Source organism: Motacilla alba, chromosome 2 (genome assembly GCF_015832195.1).
Source record: "Motacilla alba alba isolate MOTALB_02 chromosome 2, Motacilla_alba_V1.0_pri, whole genome shotgun sequence".
NCBI classification, from domain to species: domain Eukaryota; kingdom Metazoa; phylum Chordata; class Aves; order Passeriformes; family Motacillidae; genus Motacilla; species Motacilla alba.
In genome coordinates this window covers 135,535,405-135,552,986 of record NC_052017.1, presented here as the reverse complement: position 1 = coordinate 135,552,986, position 17,582 = coordinate 135,535,405, and the positions used below count along the sequence as shown (strand labels likewise).

The following is a 17,582-nucleotide window of genomic DNA, read 5'->3' as shown; positions in this document are numbered from 1 at the left end:
GTTTTTCAAGTGAGCTTGCCATAAAGATTGGTTTTGACCAATTTGTAGCACATCTTCCAAGTCTATTTCACCTATTCTAGGAGGCACAAGTCTGAACTGCCCCATTTGCCAAAATGATTATTTTTTCATTTCAGCAACAGATTTCTCTAAGAAGGTTTCATTCTGTTTCATTTCCAATATCTCTTTTCATCCCTCATGAATAGTTTTTTGTCCTGTCTGCTAGGGATTGTCTTTTGAGCTTCTAAAAAATCCAAATGTGAATATAAAAGTAAAAGAAAACAAAAGGAACTTTATTTGTTGAAGAAATATTTTAACACAAGTAAATGATACTTTTACATAAAGAATTAAGTGTTTATGTTCTGAAACTGATTAGTATTCTTATCTATAATGTTTCTTCTATCATATTTTTACTTCTCTGTTGAATTCTTAAATTGTTGTTTTATCCACAAAATTCATTTTCTGAATTACACTGGACATCTTAAATGCAAAAATATATTGCATTGAAAATGCATTATATCACCTGAACTTTTCCAACAAAGAATGCCACAGAATGGTTTGGTAAACAATTTCATAATGTTTATATGTTTTTACACCACTATAAAAATTTTGATTTATTGCTCATTTTCTCTAACTAAAGTTTTGTGTTATTGAAAAATTCAGTGGTAGGTTTTTGTATTGAGCATCACAGGAGCTTCTGGAGAAGGGCAAGACAGCATCAAATAGCTTCCTTTTCTTTATACACAATTCTTCTTATATGAAAAGCAGAAGATACTGAAAGTATGTTTTCAATGAATGCCTATGTTAAAATCTCTTTTTATTACCATTGGCTATGAAAGTTCAATAACTTAACACATTTTACTGTGAGAGTAGTATAAGGTAGTTCAAGAAAGTATTCATGCACCACAAATAAATCAATAATGAACAGACTGCAATTTATTAATGTATTTATGAGTACATTTTTATGACCTGAATAAATATCACGACACTCCAAAGACACAAGCTCTGAACTAGTCCTCAGCTGGGAAGATGTCAAAATTTGTTTCAGTTTCTTGAAAGGTATTGTAGGCATTCAGACTGTATTTTTTTCCAAATATGATTTTGTTAATTGAAGTGAGAGACAATAGGATGAATACCTGCAAATGTGGTTTGTGCTGCTAAGGCAGCCTGAGAAAGGCATTTAGATGAAGTCATGTGCCTTTGCATGGCCTGACTAGTCACATAGTTAGGTTACACATTTCAACTGAAGGTTCAGTTATTGGAAACTAAAACCTGCTAATTCTTAGTTTAACTGTTCAAAACAGATAATAAGCAATGATCTGTATAAGCCAAGAACACTTGTTATTTTGCATTTGTACTTTGTACATTAAGTGGATCACACTCCAGATGTCTGAAACGTAAAAAGTGGATCTAGGTCCATCAGCCACTTTCAAAACCAGTTCTTTGCTCTTCTCTAGTTTGATAACAGAAAATAGAATTTGAAAATGCAAAATTTTTATTAGCTTTCATATTTCATATTGTATAAAAATTCACTCTTTTAAGGTGATTGATTTTACTTAGTGAGAATCTTACGTGAAGTGATCAGTTACTTTAGTAAGTTTGAAAACATGCAGATTTTACTACTGTTCTGAGGTAGTAGGAGGCCATAATCAAATCCCACAATGTTTCTGTATTATCCTGTGTACTGATGACCACTTGTGTAATAGTTCTGATTTCACAACTAGGCTGTAATTCTTACAATAGGCAACGAAAACAACTTGGTTGATTATACTTTCTTACATTCCTGGGCCTTCCTCAGTAGATGCAAGGAAAAAAATTTTCTCTTTTTGATGACCATGAAAAAAGCATGTGGTATCTTGGCAACCAAGATTCCATTGCAGTCAGAAATTCAAAATATCAGTATTATAGCTCTATAGGTACTTTAAACATAGCAGATTAGATGAATTCTGATACAAATATTTATTTTATTTGTGTGTGTGTGTGTGTGTGTGTGTGTGTGTGAACAAATGAAGGAGTTGGGTCAGACTTGTGGAGGATGGAATGCTGGAGAGCACTTTTACTTTGCACTGTTCTTCCAATGTTTTCCAATTGATGTAGTGTTGGCCAGCCTTCCCTAGAACACACGCTGGTAAAGCATAGCGGAGGTGTTCCCAGTCTGAATGATGAAGGCTGTAATTACAAGTGAGACTGGAGGTAGAAATGAATAAGACCGTGCCAGGAGATAGTGGAATTTTAAAACTGAGAGTGCACGTTGGGAAGTGTTTGTTGCCACACTGATCCTTTTCCTTTACTCAGGAGATAATATCTTTTCTCCTTATGCACAGTTGTTCCGAAATAATATGCTACTTATCCACAGACAACTGCTGATTTCCAAGAGCACCCTAAAACTTATCAACACAGTGTGCCTATGTACACTGTACAGAGTCCTATGCAAATCTAAAAAACAATTTTATGTTCATTAGAGTGACTAAACTTCTCTATTTTTCTCAGCTATAGGTTTGGACTCCTGTCCTGAACCGCAGACCCCAAGTAATGGGATCAAAATTGGAGACAGATACATGGTTGGAGATGTGGTGTCTTTCCAGTGTGACCAGGGTTATTCTCTGCAGGTAAGCCAAGTTGCCTATTTCAAATGGTGCCTTTCAGATCTTTAACATAGTAATGTTTGGGTGTGTCAGTGCAAAATGGACACTGAACTCTTCAGGAATCGTGTACACATGATAAGTTTACAGGACTGTTTGCTTTTCTACCAGATAGTGAATTAGAAACTATCCAAATGTTCCATAAGAAGTGGATGACTTGGTGCCTCTTCTGTGTTAGTGATTATAGGTTGTTATTTATTATCGATAGAATCTTTGATAATTATAGCTGAACCACTATGGCAAAATAAAGTTAAAATCACTTGAATAATTGACAGTATTTCTCTATACACAGGAGGAAAAAGAAAGTAAGTAAAGAGGGGAACTAAGGTTAAAAAAGGGGAACGAAATAATTGCTTTTCTTAGTAAATCAGATAGTGTCAGTTGTTTTCTTGCAGCAATTTCTTGGGGTTTTTTCTCCAAAATGTTTATCAAATAGGGGTGTATTTTTGCCAAGTAAATTTGGAATGTCCTTGTACTAGCAAAAGATAGATCCACAGGAGATGCAGTGATTGCAAATCATTAGTAGGAACCTGTCTGCCAACAGGAAAGAAGTGGAAAATATGTTCAAAAACTTGTACAATTATGCTATAGAATCAGATCCAAAACCAAGTATTGTTTTTACTTGAGACTCCCCAAAAAGAGTTTGCAAATTCTACAATCTTCCATTTTCTAGCTCTTTGCGAGCTAAAAGGACAGAAAATTATTACATTACCCAAGCACTGCAAAAAGAAGAGTGTAATAGGGAGAAAATAATTTCTATATAACAGCACATTATGAATTGCTAATGGAGTTATGGATACTTTTGGAGCAAAATAGCAAAATAGCAAAATATGCCAGAATGGTCAAAATGCCATTAATATCAGTCTCACCTATAACATGTGTTGATGTCATGAATGAAGTTTTAAAAATGCCAATAATTTCAAATATTTATTTTACATAATTCTGTGAAAACCTACATACTGGGTTTATATGTGCTGCATCAAAAATAAAAATTGAATTATATTCTTTGACAAAAAAAACAAAACCTAGTTTATGTACAGTGATTGAAACAAAGTAGTCTTGTCTGCTTCCAGATTTCAATTGCTGTTTGGATTTGAAACCTCTATCCCAATTTCTCCTTCAAGATAGAATTCCTAGTCATGTCTGCAGATTTTTAGCATTTCAAGAATAGATGAAACACATGTTCTGTGATTGCAACTCTGAGAATGACTATTGACGTTTTCTTCTTATGTTGTCTGGTTTTAACTGGCCATTCTTGGAAACAGCCCGAGAAATATTTTTTGTTTCTTTGCTTTAATTCTCACTGTAAATACAAGTGAGTGTGAACAGATAAGCTACAGTAAATGGCTGAAATAAAGAAAATAAAAAGTATAGAAAATAAAGAATTTAAGAGCAAACTTAAAACAAAGTGCAAACAACCAAGTAAAGTTTCTTCCCACCATACAGTTTTTCTGACTTATGCAGTCTGACTAGATGGTTTTGGAAGATATCCCAAGTACAGTTTTCTCTTTAGATTTTCCATTTTTGTTAGCTTTCTGTGGAAGACAGAATTACATGAGGCTGATGAACAACACAGAGGATGTGTCTATGATGTGTTTAAGATGTAAAGTCAGAGCTTACATAATTATATAGTATGTATAGTTTCATCACATTCAACATCTGATGGGCATCCATACTATGCAAACATTGCTTCCGTTCGACCTGTAGTTTCCAGACCCTTGGTTTACACTGAAACAAGCATAGGATTCAGCTGAATTGTGTAATACTATAAGAAATAATATTAATAGACATCATGTAGTGAGCTAACAGTCAGTCTGCTGCATTGAAGGCATGGTACAATTCACAGTGTACAATATAAATATTATGCCTTTTTGGTTTTGTGCATTTTGATGAGGTTTTAAATTATACATTCTTTTTGTTGAAATACTAATGTGCTGTATAACGTATATTTTTTAATATGAATTAGCAAATATTGTGTCATTTTAGGGACATTCACATATCACTTGTATGCCTGGACCAGTAAGAAGATGGAATTATCCCATTCCAATATGTTTAGGTATGTTCAGCTTACATCATTTTTCTTAAATATACCAGAATAAGGAAACCAGAAACCTCAAAAACAATAGACCCATGTAGTGGAAAGAATTGGGAGAACCAGAGGAACTAAATTAAATATGAAAATGGTCAAATTAAATTTAGAGATTTTCAAAGGCTGCTGCACTCTAATGTTAGCAAATCTTTCCTAAATGTCCAAGCAGTAAAAGGACAACACATTGTCCCTTTCAACCCAAACTATTCTATAATATGATTCTATGTGTTTTAGTCAGATATATCATCAATTCATTATCAGGAATGACACCTCCAGAGACCTTTGCAACACAGCTAATTTATTTAGGACTCATTTCCCCAGAAGAGTAATGGCAATTGTAGAAGATAGGAATAACATTACATTTTAATCTCTAATGAGTTCAACATAACCATGTCTACTGAATTTCAGAAGATACATTATTTTTCAAGTTGAATTATACATATGTCTATGATATTACTGGGAAAAGCACTGATAACCTATCAGGAACCAAAATGAAACCTGTGAAGTGTGTTTAAATATACTCTTTCTATATGATGAATAAATGTGAGGCATGTAAAACTCCTAGTTGAAATCTTTTTCACTGCATAGAAACGTGTTTTTGTTTGGGTTCTCTAAGACTAAAAGTTATCTGGATTTGTAATCTTGAATGTATGGAAAGCAGGATGCTGTAGATCTCATTCAAGATTTTTTTGCTTAGGTTTTCTTCAAGACAGTCAATATATATCCTCTTGAGCTGCCTCACATAATCCTGTTCTTAATCCTGTGAGGTTTTAAAAACCTCCTGTGAGGTATTGAGCTCCCTCAGCTTAGAATTTATAAATATTCAACAAGGTTGAGATATTCGTAAGAATTTTTTCAGGAGTTAGTCTTCAGTTTTTGTCATTATGCATTAGCATATGGTTAGGAAGTCTAATATTGTAATTGCACTGTTCTTGGTAAATTCTGAAGATACAGATGCTGTGCTAAAATTTTAGAGGTTTTTTTCCATATATTTTTCCTTCTTTTTTGCAAGGAATGATTTTTACTTGTGTTTCAAATGCTGCAGCAAATTTTACTTGGACAAAACTTCTAAACAGAGTTCTTTTTATCATAATTACCACCTTTAAATGTAATATGGACATCTAAGTAATTTTATTTACTGTTGTCATGCCTGAAAACAAAAATAAAATTAAGATATGAATTTAGCTTAATTTCTGGAACCATGTGTATGTTTACTTTTCGAAATTTGCTTATTTTATCTCATTTTTAGAACAAAAGGATACAAATGCAGTTTTTAAAAGGCCTCTTGGATAGCTTTTAGTACAAAATCTTTTTATAATACATTATCTTATTTTATTCAGATGCTCCTTTACAAACAAGCACAATTGTCTCAGCACTGCTATAAGATGCTGCTTGCCTGTCAAAAGGACAGTTCTGTTCAGGTAGACAGATTGCAGAGTAAGCATTAGGGAAATGACGCTGGTGGAAGCACAAGTCTTATGAGGAGTGGCTGAGGGAGCTGGGGGTATTTATCCTGGAGAAAAGGAGGTTCAGGGAGACCTTATCACTCTCTACAACTCCCTGAATGGAGGCTGTAGCCAGGTGGGGTTGATCTCTTCTCCCAGGCAGCCACTGACAGGATGAGGGGACAGTTCCTCAAGATGCACCTGGGAAGGTTCAGGTTGGACATCAGAAAGAATTTCTTTATGGGAAAGGTGGTCAGGAATATCAAATTACTTCTTCACTGAATGGGCTGCCCAGGGATATGGAGGAGTCTCCAACCCTGTGGGTGTTCAGGAAGTGGTTGGATGTGCACTTTAATGCCACAGTCTAATGGACAAGGTGATGATCAGTCAGAGGTTGGACTTGATAATATTGGAGGTCTTTTCCAACCTAAATGATTCTGCAGTTCTGTAATCTGTTCTATTTTGTGTGCATGTATCCCCCAAGTTAAAATCTACTCAATTCAGAGCTGATACAAGGTTGCAAGGTATCGACCTGTAAATTAATATCTAACAGATATTTAGTGGTAAAGACATGCTTGTGTATTTGTCTAAATATAACCCTAGGTATTATTATATTATTAATGCTCTAAAGATCTTCAATGTTATGGATTAATTTTTTGCTCATTTCACTCCTCTGAAAAATAGATTTGGTTTTGTTGTTTGTGGTTTTTTTTAGCACAATGTGGTGGTGGCATGTCAGACTTCAGTGGAGTGATTCTCAGTCCGGGATTTCCTGGCAACTATCCTAGCAGCTTGGATTGCACGTGGACAATAAAACTTCCTATTGGGTTTGGTATGTATTGTTTTATGGATTTAAAATTGCTTTTTTATGAGTGCAAAACACTGAGCATAGATTAAAAAATATTGTTAATCTTTATGCCAGCAAAAAACCAAAAGTAATTATAATTCTTTTGAAAAAGTTAACAAAATCTTAAAAGAAATATTAAAAAAAAAAGCTACAAGGTTCTTGGTTTTTCATTTAATATATACCAACATTTTCTGATAAAGACAAAATTGTTTAATTAGCATTCAGCACAATTCTCTGACTTTACAGGATTGATTTATCTTTTTGGGAAATCATAAACCCAACCAAAAAAAAAAAAAGAGCTATCATAAATATTTCACACCAAGTCAATTTAGAAGTTTAAGCTACATTTTAATTAATTATTTTATCATTAAGCTTCTTTGCATATCCTAGGTGAAATTCATAGCAGCATAGAAATGTAGAAGCCTCCCACTTAAAGCTGTCAAACTTCCCACTCTAAGTAGAATTGTCAGAAACACTGGATCAAGCCCACGACTGGTGGAACTGTCTCACTGGGGCTGCTACTCACCTAATCAATCCCCAGCCTGTAATAGATAAGGATGTTGTACTCCAGATGTAGAATTTTGCTCCTCTCCTTGTGCAAACTTTTAAGAAGCATTTATTTGCTCAGTCCTTAAGTTTTTTGGTGCTCTTCAGGCAAAATTTGTGTCATTTAACATATCATCCATAACCCCTAGTTTAGTATCATCCACACATTTGTTGAGGATGCATTCTCATTTTCCAAGTCTCTTCTGATGACATAAACCAGTGTAAGCTTCCATAGCAACCCACAGAATATTGTGCTTGTTACTGGCTGCCAACCATTGAATGGCTGATTATCACCCTTGGAGTCTCAAAGTTATGTAAATTTTTAACTGACTTCCTTTCCATTCATCAAACTCATGTATGTTCAGCTTTCAGATGAGAATGTTATAGACTGAGTCAAAAGCCATAGCAGGGTGAAAGTATATTATATACACTTTTCTTCCTTTGTCAGTTTAATAATAGAAGTATATAATGGTTGATTAACTGTTATTTTCTGTTAGAAAATCCATGATGAATGCTCCTAAGTGTCTTTTTGTCTCTTGTATGTTTGGAAATTGCCTCCAAAAAAACAAGTTCCATAATTTTTCCAAGGACTGCAGGGAACCTGTAGTTGCCATTTCCCAGATCCTTTTTGTTGTCTTAAAGGTGACTATATATTCAGACTTTTTCAAGTCACTAGAACTTCTTTTATTTCACTATGATTTTGTATAGGTACTATCAGCATTTTGATTACATTAACTAACACCTTGAGCAACTTTGAGTGGATCCTGTGCATATTTTATTGTGAAATCTTTATTTGAATCTAGCCAGTAGTGTTTTCCTATCTAATTTTTTAACACATGTGGCACTTTTTGAGGAGCATATGTACTTGGATTTTTTCCTTTGTATGCTAGTTGAATCGTGTGCTGGTTTTCTTAGACAGGCCTTGTTGTTTTCTAATTTATACTTGCCATCTTCTGTCAAATTCTTTACTTGACAATACAGAATTTCTGGGTCTTTCAGAGTGAGTGTGACACCCCAAATAACATTCTCTTCTGCACCGGTTCAGATTCTTTTCCTCCTCTTTTTAAAATCAATTATGTGGGGTTTTTTTTGGTTTTTTTTTTTTTAATTAGAAATCCCATGAGCCTAGTTTACTTACAATTTATATGAAAGCAAATTTCTCTGCCTGGGTTGTTTATATTGAGAAATATTAAACATTCTGTAACATTGACTGAACCAAATCTAGCTAGGGGAAATACATTATATTAGAATGGGGGTATATATACAGAACCTAATTTGTTTGTTTGCATTTTGTTCAAACACACAAGACTGCAGTCGATAATTGATTTTTTTTTTTGTCTTAGCATTTTATAGAAGTAATATTGACACTTTAACTCTGCAACTACCTGAATTTTTAGATAGTCTAATGGAACAATTTGTAGTGCTTCATTATGAGTCATAGTGCTGTCTAGAATCACAAATAGATTTCTGCTTGTTAAGTTATCAAAAAAAATATAGCAGTAGTAGGTGCATTAGTTCTGGATCAAATCCACAGGAGAAAAGGATAGTCAGAGCTATAAGGGAACAGGATATTTTGACAGATGATTCCAAAGGCATTTGCTAATAGAGAAGAAATCATAAAAATCTGAAATATAGCTTAAATTTCAAATTTGATAAAATTGTATGTTCAGCTGCTTCCAGAACCTGCTGTCTTTTTATCCTGAATACATTGCCATCTGCCTCTTCCCTCATGTTACTGCTATCCTGTCTCTCTTCCCATACTGACTCCTTACTCCATTTTCTTTGCTTGCATTCTGCCAGGCTTATGTGTCCAATAATTCTAACTTAACTCTTCAGACTGCTATTTACACTCTACATTGTTAACATACTATTTAGTTTGACTTCCATTAGGCAGGAGATTTAACTACTGAAGTTTTGGAAATAGTTTCTTGGATAAGTAAGCTTAACTACCAAAATCAATAGTTCTGAACTGTTCTGTACTAACTGAAGTTTATTCACTGGGTTTATGAACTGTTTTCCAGTTCTTGTATAGGAAAATGAAATTATTAATTTTCTAGAATAAAACTAAAGCTGCACAGATTGAAACATACTTGATGGTTTTTAACTTTTTTAAAGTGAGATATGTTTGAAACTAAATTATATATTAAAATAAAATTTCACTGTAAAAAAATAAAATATGGCCTTTGAAGAAGTGATGGCTAAAACTGGTTTTAGTGATGCTGTGACTCTGATCCAGTGGAGGCATGTCCAACTCTTCTGTATAGTAAATATAAAAACTCAACACCACCATCATCAGAACCTTCTATAGGCTTTCACTTGTTTAACTCTTTTTAGGAAGACTTTCTCCCAATTATAAGTTAAGATCATAATCTTCTCCACTGTATATTAGCTAATGGTGTAATGTTTTACCAAGAACACTGTGTTTATTTGCATATATAAAGATATTAACCATTCTTTCAAGCAGGATATCCAAACTGCAAAAGGGCATAGGAAAAAATCACTCTAACAAGCTGAAGTCTCAGAAAATAGAGGCAGGTGCTACTGGCAGAGCAAGAGATGAATACTTTTGAAGATTGATATGGTTCAGAAACTAGAAGAGAAAGACAGTGCAATACAGAGAGCAGGATGATTTGCGAAAATATATTTCTACTTTTATATCAAAGAATGTTGGTGAAAGAGGAAAAAACTGACAGCAAGGTCACATGAGCTGGCAATTATTAATGACAGGCTAACCTTTGGAAAAGTGTATGGCTCATAGGATCAATTGAAAGGCCAAAGTATTGTGATATAGAAAGAGCAAAGATTGAATATAGCTTGATTCTCTGTGTAGGAAATATTTGGAATACCAACAAAGTCAAAAAATGGCACTTAAAAAGCTTTCTTATCACTTATAGACTGTCTTCAGATAAAGCAAGACAGAAATTATCAGGGTTACAGTAATTTAATTGTGTGCCTAACTTGCATATAAAATGTTTCATGCTTCAGAAAATCTTTCATAAACTTGTCATGGTATCTGGGGAAAAAGTTCTAATAGACAGTGAGAAACACTATTTAGGTATTACAGTTCAAGAGTTACAAAATTATTCATGACTTTCAAAATTTATCCAACATTATACCTTTTACTTTCAGTTTTATATGAAATTGTGTTGATTGTCTTTGCCAATCAACAAAGGACTCAATCATATTTCTAATGAAAGTACTGCATTATTATTCCATAGTTGCAATAGATCCAGACAAAATGCAATTTTTTCTTGGTTGTAACTTATATAGAAATATGTTATAAACAGGAAAATGTTTAAGAGCCCTGTAACTATTCAGTGCATAGAATTTTCTTTTCATGCTGCATAATTTTTTGTAATACATCACCAGATTAGGAGAGATAACTTGATAATAGATAGTAAGCTGCCTTCTTGTTCCTTACTGAACCAAATAATCAGAAATTTCTGTCACCAAAACCATCATATACCACAGTGTGTATGTGGAGCACTCGCATGTGTTTCCCATGCACTCTGCTTCCACAAGTCCTTGATGTACCAGCAGAGAGGCTCTGCCTGCCTGATACTCTGAGCTGGACCTGAGGCCTTTCTGCTCACCGTCTAGTCCAATTTAAAGGTTGCTGGCAGATGTGCAGCCCTGCACACATCAGAACTGTGAAAGACACAGATGCTGGCCAGGTAGCACATGGATTTCCACCTGGTTATTTTCTGCAATTATCAGTGTAAGATAAACACATTTTATTTTCCCTCCTGGTTTTGGTGATGTTTATTTACTGAAAATGTTTTTCAGGTGTCCATTTGCAATTTTTGAATTTCTCAACGGAGACCATACACGATTACTTAGAGGTTAGGAGTGGATCTACAGAAACTAGCACTGTTATTGGGAGACTAAGCGGCCCACAGCTACCATCCTCTCTGTTCAGCACAACTCATGAAACCAGCCTATACTTTCACAGTGATTACTCACAGAACAAACAAGGATTTCATATTGTATATCAAGGTGAGATTTGGACATTCTTATGAGAGAATAAGGTGGCTATTATAGATTTTATGGGGTTTTGGAGATTGCTATAAATAAATATAAAAGATTTTATGTGTTTTGGTGCCAAGCTTTAAACATTGAGATAAAACAGAAGAATGAAGAAAGTTAAGATGAAAAGAAACAATTAATTGCATATTTTTTCTTTAAAATCAGGTCAAATGTCAGCAAACAGATAATTGCCAATATCTGAAACTGAATGGCATATTAATTTACATTGCATGACTTTACAAAAGAAACGTATCTATTCAATGTTTGGAAGCATACTGGAATTTTAATTTTGTGTCATGGGTTCTGGAAGGTATACATCTAAATATTGTTTTGTATTACTGGATGGATGTAGGTTTGTGCAAATTAATGCCAACCCAAAAATCTACAAATCCATTTTATTTCCTAGTTCACCATTTCTCTGAAGATTCTTGTTCTTTTGTACCCAAGTAGGTCATGTTGAGCTGGTGAAGATCACGAGATCATAGTTCTGTTTATAGAATTGCATTTTTATTTAAAAGGGATTAGATCACCACTGTTCATGAAAAAAGGTCAAATGTGTCTTTTAAAGTAGACCTGTTTTCATTATACAAATAACACCTAAGAGTGATTTAAAGAGATTTTACTTTAGAGCAGTCTCCTATTACTCTTTTAATAGTAACAAGTCCAAATTGATTTGAACTCTGTGTAACATTCTGGAAGCGAGCCACTGTAAAAAGAATTAGCTTTTAAAGAAAAAGTCAATTTGTGGCCTAAAGTGCTGAGGACAGTAAAAACCTAAGACCATATACTATTAATAGTAACAGTAATAGTTTTGGAGATGTTGTCATTTGTCAAAAAACTGGTAAGTTCTTTTCTGTGTTTTAACCACATGAGACAGAACTTATTTTTTCAAATATATACAACATGACATTCTTATACTTCAGACTGTACACAACTTCTTATTTGTTCTCACATTGGTAATAAGAAGACAATGCTTCAAATCTTCTTGGAAAAAATCAAAGATGTGTGTGAAAAGTTTGTTTTCAAATTGTACTTGTTCACAATAAAGTCTTTGATATTCCAGTTCGTTAAAGAGTCTTTTAATTCTTCTGTGAAAAACAAGCAAAAGTATAGACATGTTTATTTCTCTTTTTCCTTAAACAGAAGAATGTAAAAACTGAAAACTCCTTTTGGATCAGAAAAGCACTTCATCTATCTCACAACAGTATCTTCAAACAGCAAAAATAAATGTTATTTAGCAGCACAAAAGGGTAGCTGGTTTCACTGTACTTCTCCAGGTGTAAAATCAATTATTTGATCATCAGCATCATGGAACTTTGGTTCCCATCATATAGGCTGTCCATGGCATATTATTGTTATTTGAATTAAAAGCTCTTATTTTTGAGATAATCAGAATTTTTATTTTACTGATTTTCTACCATTATTGTTATTTATTTCAGCATATCAGCTACAAAGCTGTCCTGATCCTCGACCATTTCGTAATGGTTTTGTTATTGGAAATGACTTTACTGTGGGGCAAACTATTTCATTTGAGTGTTTTCCTGGCTACACGTTGATTGGAAATTCAGCTCTAACGTGTCTTCATGGCATCAGCCGCAATTGGAATCATCCTCTCCCCAGATGTGAAGGTAAGTTCCAGGTGACCTATAAACCCTTCATCATTTGAAAGTCTTCCTAAGACTGTTAACTGAAGTAATTTCAGCTTTTGATTTACAGAGGCCTGCATATTTACAGCATAGTCTTTGCAAAGGAAGTATTCAATTTTGCACGTTAAAATTTTAGTAGAGAAGCTGAAATGTTTTGTAATTTGAAATCTCTGAAAACTTATCTGGGGTACTACATTTGCTTTTAGAAGGTTAAGCTTAAAGTCTGGAATGTAGACACCCATTCCACTTTTAATCTAGGTGAGGCAATGAAGTAAAAACTCTGGACTAAATTAAGAAAAAAGGCTTAAAAAATTGAATTTACCAATTCTGGCCACTTATGTTCTTTCTTGTCAGTTAGTAAGAAATTATAAAGGTGGTCTAGAGTGAAATTGTTCTCCAGCCAGCGCTCTGTGAAATCGTTTGTACATATGCTTTTTTCTAAATATATTTTTTTAAATTACATTTTTTAACCTTTTACATTTGTTTTTTTTCACTTGTGCTTGAAACAAAAAAGAAGGTTTGAAGAACTGTGACTTGCACACAGCTATAATTTTAAGGAGACAGAATGACTGTGATGGTTCTGTAGAAGTGTTTATCTCTTCCCTAGCTATATGGAAAGGAATCTGTTTCTAAGCCGCAGGCTGAAGAAGGTCAGTCCTCCACTTAAAGGCCTAGATCTATTGAATGGTGAAACAGCATGGAGAATGGGATCCTCACTATCATCCTCACTAGGAGAGAAATGTTCAACTAAAAACCCTCATCAACAATACAACAGCAATACGCCACAACCAAAAATACTCCAAAGCCAAATGCAACCACCCAAATAGAAAATAAAACATTCCCCCATTTTCTCAATATTTTTCATTATATTTTGCGCCATATATCCAAATTTAGGTACTTAAATGAGAAGCTTCATTGTTCAAAATTCCTGCTGGACTCAGGTGAGCCTTAGGAATTTTGGAGGGATGTAGTAGCTAAATTAGGACCTAACTGGTACAGAATTCAGAAGGGGAAGCCTTACAATATAAAAGACAGATGACACCTACACTGACATTTTTTTTGAAAGGGGAAGAAGTTAATTCATTATAATTAAGTCTCACCACCCATTTTGTGGCTCTTGTGGAATAGTAATGCTTTCATAGTTCATGTCTTAACTGCTAAACACTTAGCTTTTCCTGTTAGTTAGTTCTAGCTGTATTTTCTGTGCCTCACAATCAAAACAATTTATTGAATGCAGGGATTCTGTTTCTTTGAAATACCTTACTGGAGCCAATAATTTAATTAGTGAATTCTAAGATATCCAAAGCATGCTGTTTCTCTCAATATCAATTTTGATGAAGTTCCTGAAAAGTAGCTTTGTTGCTACTTAATTTGATATGAAAAATGAAGATTAAAAAAATCCACAAACTTGATAATAGAGATCTAAGATCCATGTTTGCTGTGTGATTACAGACTGTCAACACTACTCAGCTCCTAGACAAATTTCTTAAATTACATGGGGTTTTGTGCCGATACTTACTATGGTATTTTTAGTAAAGGTTTTGTGACATTTTTATATTCTATAGATATTTTTTGAGTTGGTTTTCTTTTTTTTTTTTTTTGTTGTTGTTTTGTTTTGCTTTGTTATATTCCTTTAACCTGTGCTCAGCATCATCTAACACTCTCTGTCCCTTCTTAACTCATCTCCCTTGCTTTAACCTGTTTGGATTCTGTTCCCTCTCCTTTTCCAAGAAGTCTTGTTCCCTGACAGTCATCAGACCATGTTTTCACTCTCCTAAGAGCTGGCTGCAAAACAATTTCTGTCTGTATCGCTCAAACTCCCTTGAGCCTTTAAGGTTAAAGCTGAGGAAAAGCAGTGTCCAAACTGTTGAGTCTGAATGGTTGAAGTGTCACTGTGCATCACTTCTTACTCTACAGTTCAGTACCAAAGTTTATAAACATAAACCATAACATATGCTTTTGCTAAATACAAACGATACATTATTCCTGTATGTTAAACCTCAATGTCAAAATTGCTCTGGTTGAACACTTTTAAACATATTTTAGAAAATCTGCATTGCTATACCATGCACCTTGTGGGGTGGAGTGGGCAAAATAAATGTATGCAAAATAAAGAAAATTATACAATTTTAATCTTTGGTTACTTTTCCAGAGCTAGGCTTGTATAGCATTTCTCTTCTGTAATATAACCACGTGGTGTCATATTCAACATACATCTGAAATCTATATGGAGAAAATAATCTAGTTTGGACTATTAGTTCTCCAGAAATACAGAGTTATAAAAGTCCAGAATCTGTACGGTCACTCTTGCACTGTATGATGTCTAAAATTAGCACTCTTTGACACATATTACCCTTTATCTACCAGAATTTGTATCCCTAAATGCAAAATTACTATTCATACTGTTGGACACAATGTTTTAATTTTGAAGTACCCCTCTAATCTTCACTCACCCCTCAACCTTGTATGTGCCTTCTTTCATGTGTTAATTTTGCTATCTTCTTGCGACCATACATGAAAACAATTAGTGTGATTTGTTGCTAATTTGTGGCTGAAATTTACACAAAGCCCTAACAATGCAATTTTCACTTGTGTAGGAAATTTCCCCCATATGTATATATATTTATTTAATTCCACTTCTGATAGTATTTGTTGCATCAGAATTATTATTTTTTACTTTTATATTTGACAAATACTGTCAAAATAGACTTCTGACTCTGCACAAGGCTGAATAAAATCTGTTTTCTTTGCACAGGAATGGTCACATGCAATGAAGTTAAGTGTAGCAAATGCGTTCAAAACTAGAGTTTTTATATAGTCTAAATAGAACGCAAAAAGCATTTACTGGCTAGTTTTAAAAAGTGTCTTTTTTATAGCTCTGTGTGGAGGAAACATAACTGCAATGAATGGCACCATATACTCTCCAGGATACCCTGATGAGTATCCAAACTTTCAAGACTGCTTCTGGCTTGTAAGAGTACCACCTGGGAATGGAATCTACATCAATTTCACAGTTCTCCAAACAGAGCCAATATATGATTTCATAACTGTCTGGTAAGAAAACACTTTTGGCATTTATTTAATCTTCATGTGACACTGTATAGCCAAATATGAATTTAAAAGAATATATTTGTGATTTTCCCCTTGAAACTGGTGTTCTCTCTAGGAGAAATGACTGAGTTGCACCAACCCATGTTTTCCAATGGACCATTCTCTCTAGATAAGACTGGACAAGAAATCAAAAGCAGTGATAGTGTTTCTCAGTTTGCCAACAAAGAAAAGCATACAGAGGTATGCTATAATAGCTCATAAACAACCAAGAGAAATAATACTTAAGAAAGTAAGGAGTGATAGAGAGTTTCAGATGTATGCATTAGTGTTTTAGAAAAAGACTACTAGAAACTAAAGTAGGGCAACACTTCATTCATTTCTTCCAAGTTGGCTTCTTTTATTCTTAAGAGTACATAAAATGAGAGGCTCTTTTTGCATTTGGCTGTGACAAAGCAAATTGAGCTTACAATAACTGTAAACAAATTCTGTTCTCTGTGTACTTGAATCCATGCCTGTCATGGCTCTGCATGATGACCCTCAGCAGCAGCCTATTGCATTAATCCCTCCACCGCGTATCTGAAGATATTTAATGGCTTTAGTCCTCATTTGTACACATATGTAAAAATTTTATTATATACATGATGACTATTTAATTATGTAGCCTATACCATTTCTGGGATACTTTTTATTTATAATGCAGCTCCAAAATTCTATAGCAATTTCCAATGCAAAAACCCCTCAATTTTATTCACAATTCAAATGCTTCAAAGCATACATTTTCCCTGATAAATCAGAAGGGAAATGATCAATGTGCCATAATTTGGACAAAACATATTACTACAAAAATTTCAAAATAAAATATATCCATATTTTTATTTTGTTTTTAAAAAATATATTATGCTAATAGCTATTGAAAAAAAACCTTTAAATTTAAACATCTCTTGCTTACTATTTGACAATTCTAATCTGGAAGGAAACAAGGATGAACATTTAATACTCTTGTACCATGATGCTGTCCTCTGTACAGTTCCATTTTTGTTTACTACTAACTTTGATTTAATTTTTCTATTGAAATGAGTGTTTCATTTCTCCATAAGGTAGCAATGATCTTTTGAGCAGTACGTGTATTGTCTAAATCATAAAAATAGTAGAAAATAATATCAGTTCATTCATATGAAGAAGGATTCAAGAAATTAATCAGCTGCCTATCATACTCAGTTTTGGTTAAAGCGACCAAAAATATATAATACCTACCTGTAGTGGTAAACCATGACACTAACTGAGTCAAAAAGA

General features: G+C 33.8%; 1 protein-coding gene across 6 annotated transcripts in view; it reads left to right on the top strand.

The window, feature by feature from the left end:
* The window catches only part of CSMD3 (CUB and Sushi multiple domains 3), a 580,220-nt gene that overhangs the window by 474,773 nt on the left and 87,865 nt on the right, over nt 1–17,582 (top strand). For all 6 annotated transcript variants that reach the window (XM_038122727.1, XM_038122755.1, XM_038122747.1 and 3 more), the window contains 6 exons: nt 2,488–2,606; nt 4,626–4,695; nt 6,889–7,005; nt 11,353–11,562; nt 13,032–13,220; nt 16,115–16,292. In XM_038122727.1, coding sequence (XP_037978655.1) covers nt 2,488–2,606; nt 4,626–4,695; nt 6,889–7,005; nt 11,353–11,562; nt 13,032–13,220; nt 16,115–16,292 — 883 coding nt within the window. The remainder of the gene's footprint in view (nt 1–2,487; nt 2,607–4,625; nt 4,696–6,888; nt 7,006–11,352; nt 11,563–13,031; nt 13,221–16,114; nt 16,293–17,582) is intronic.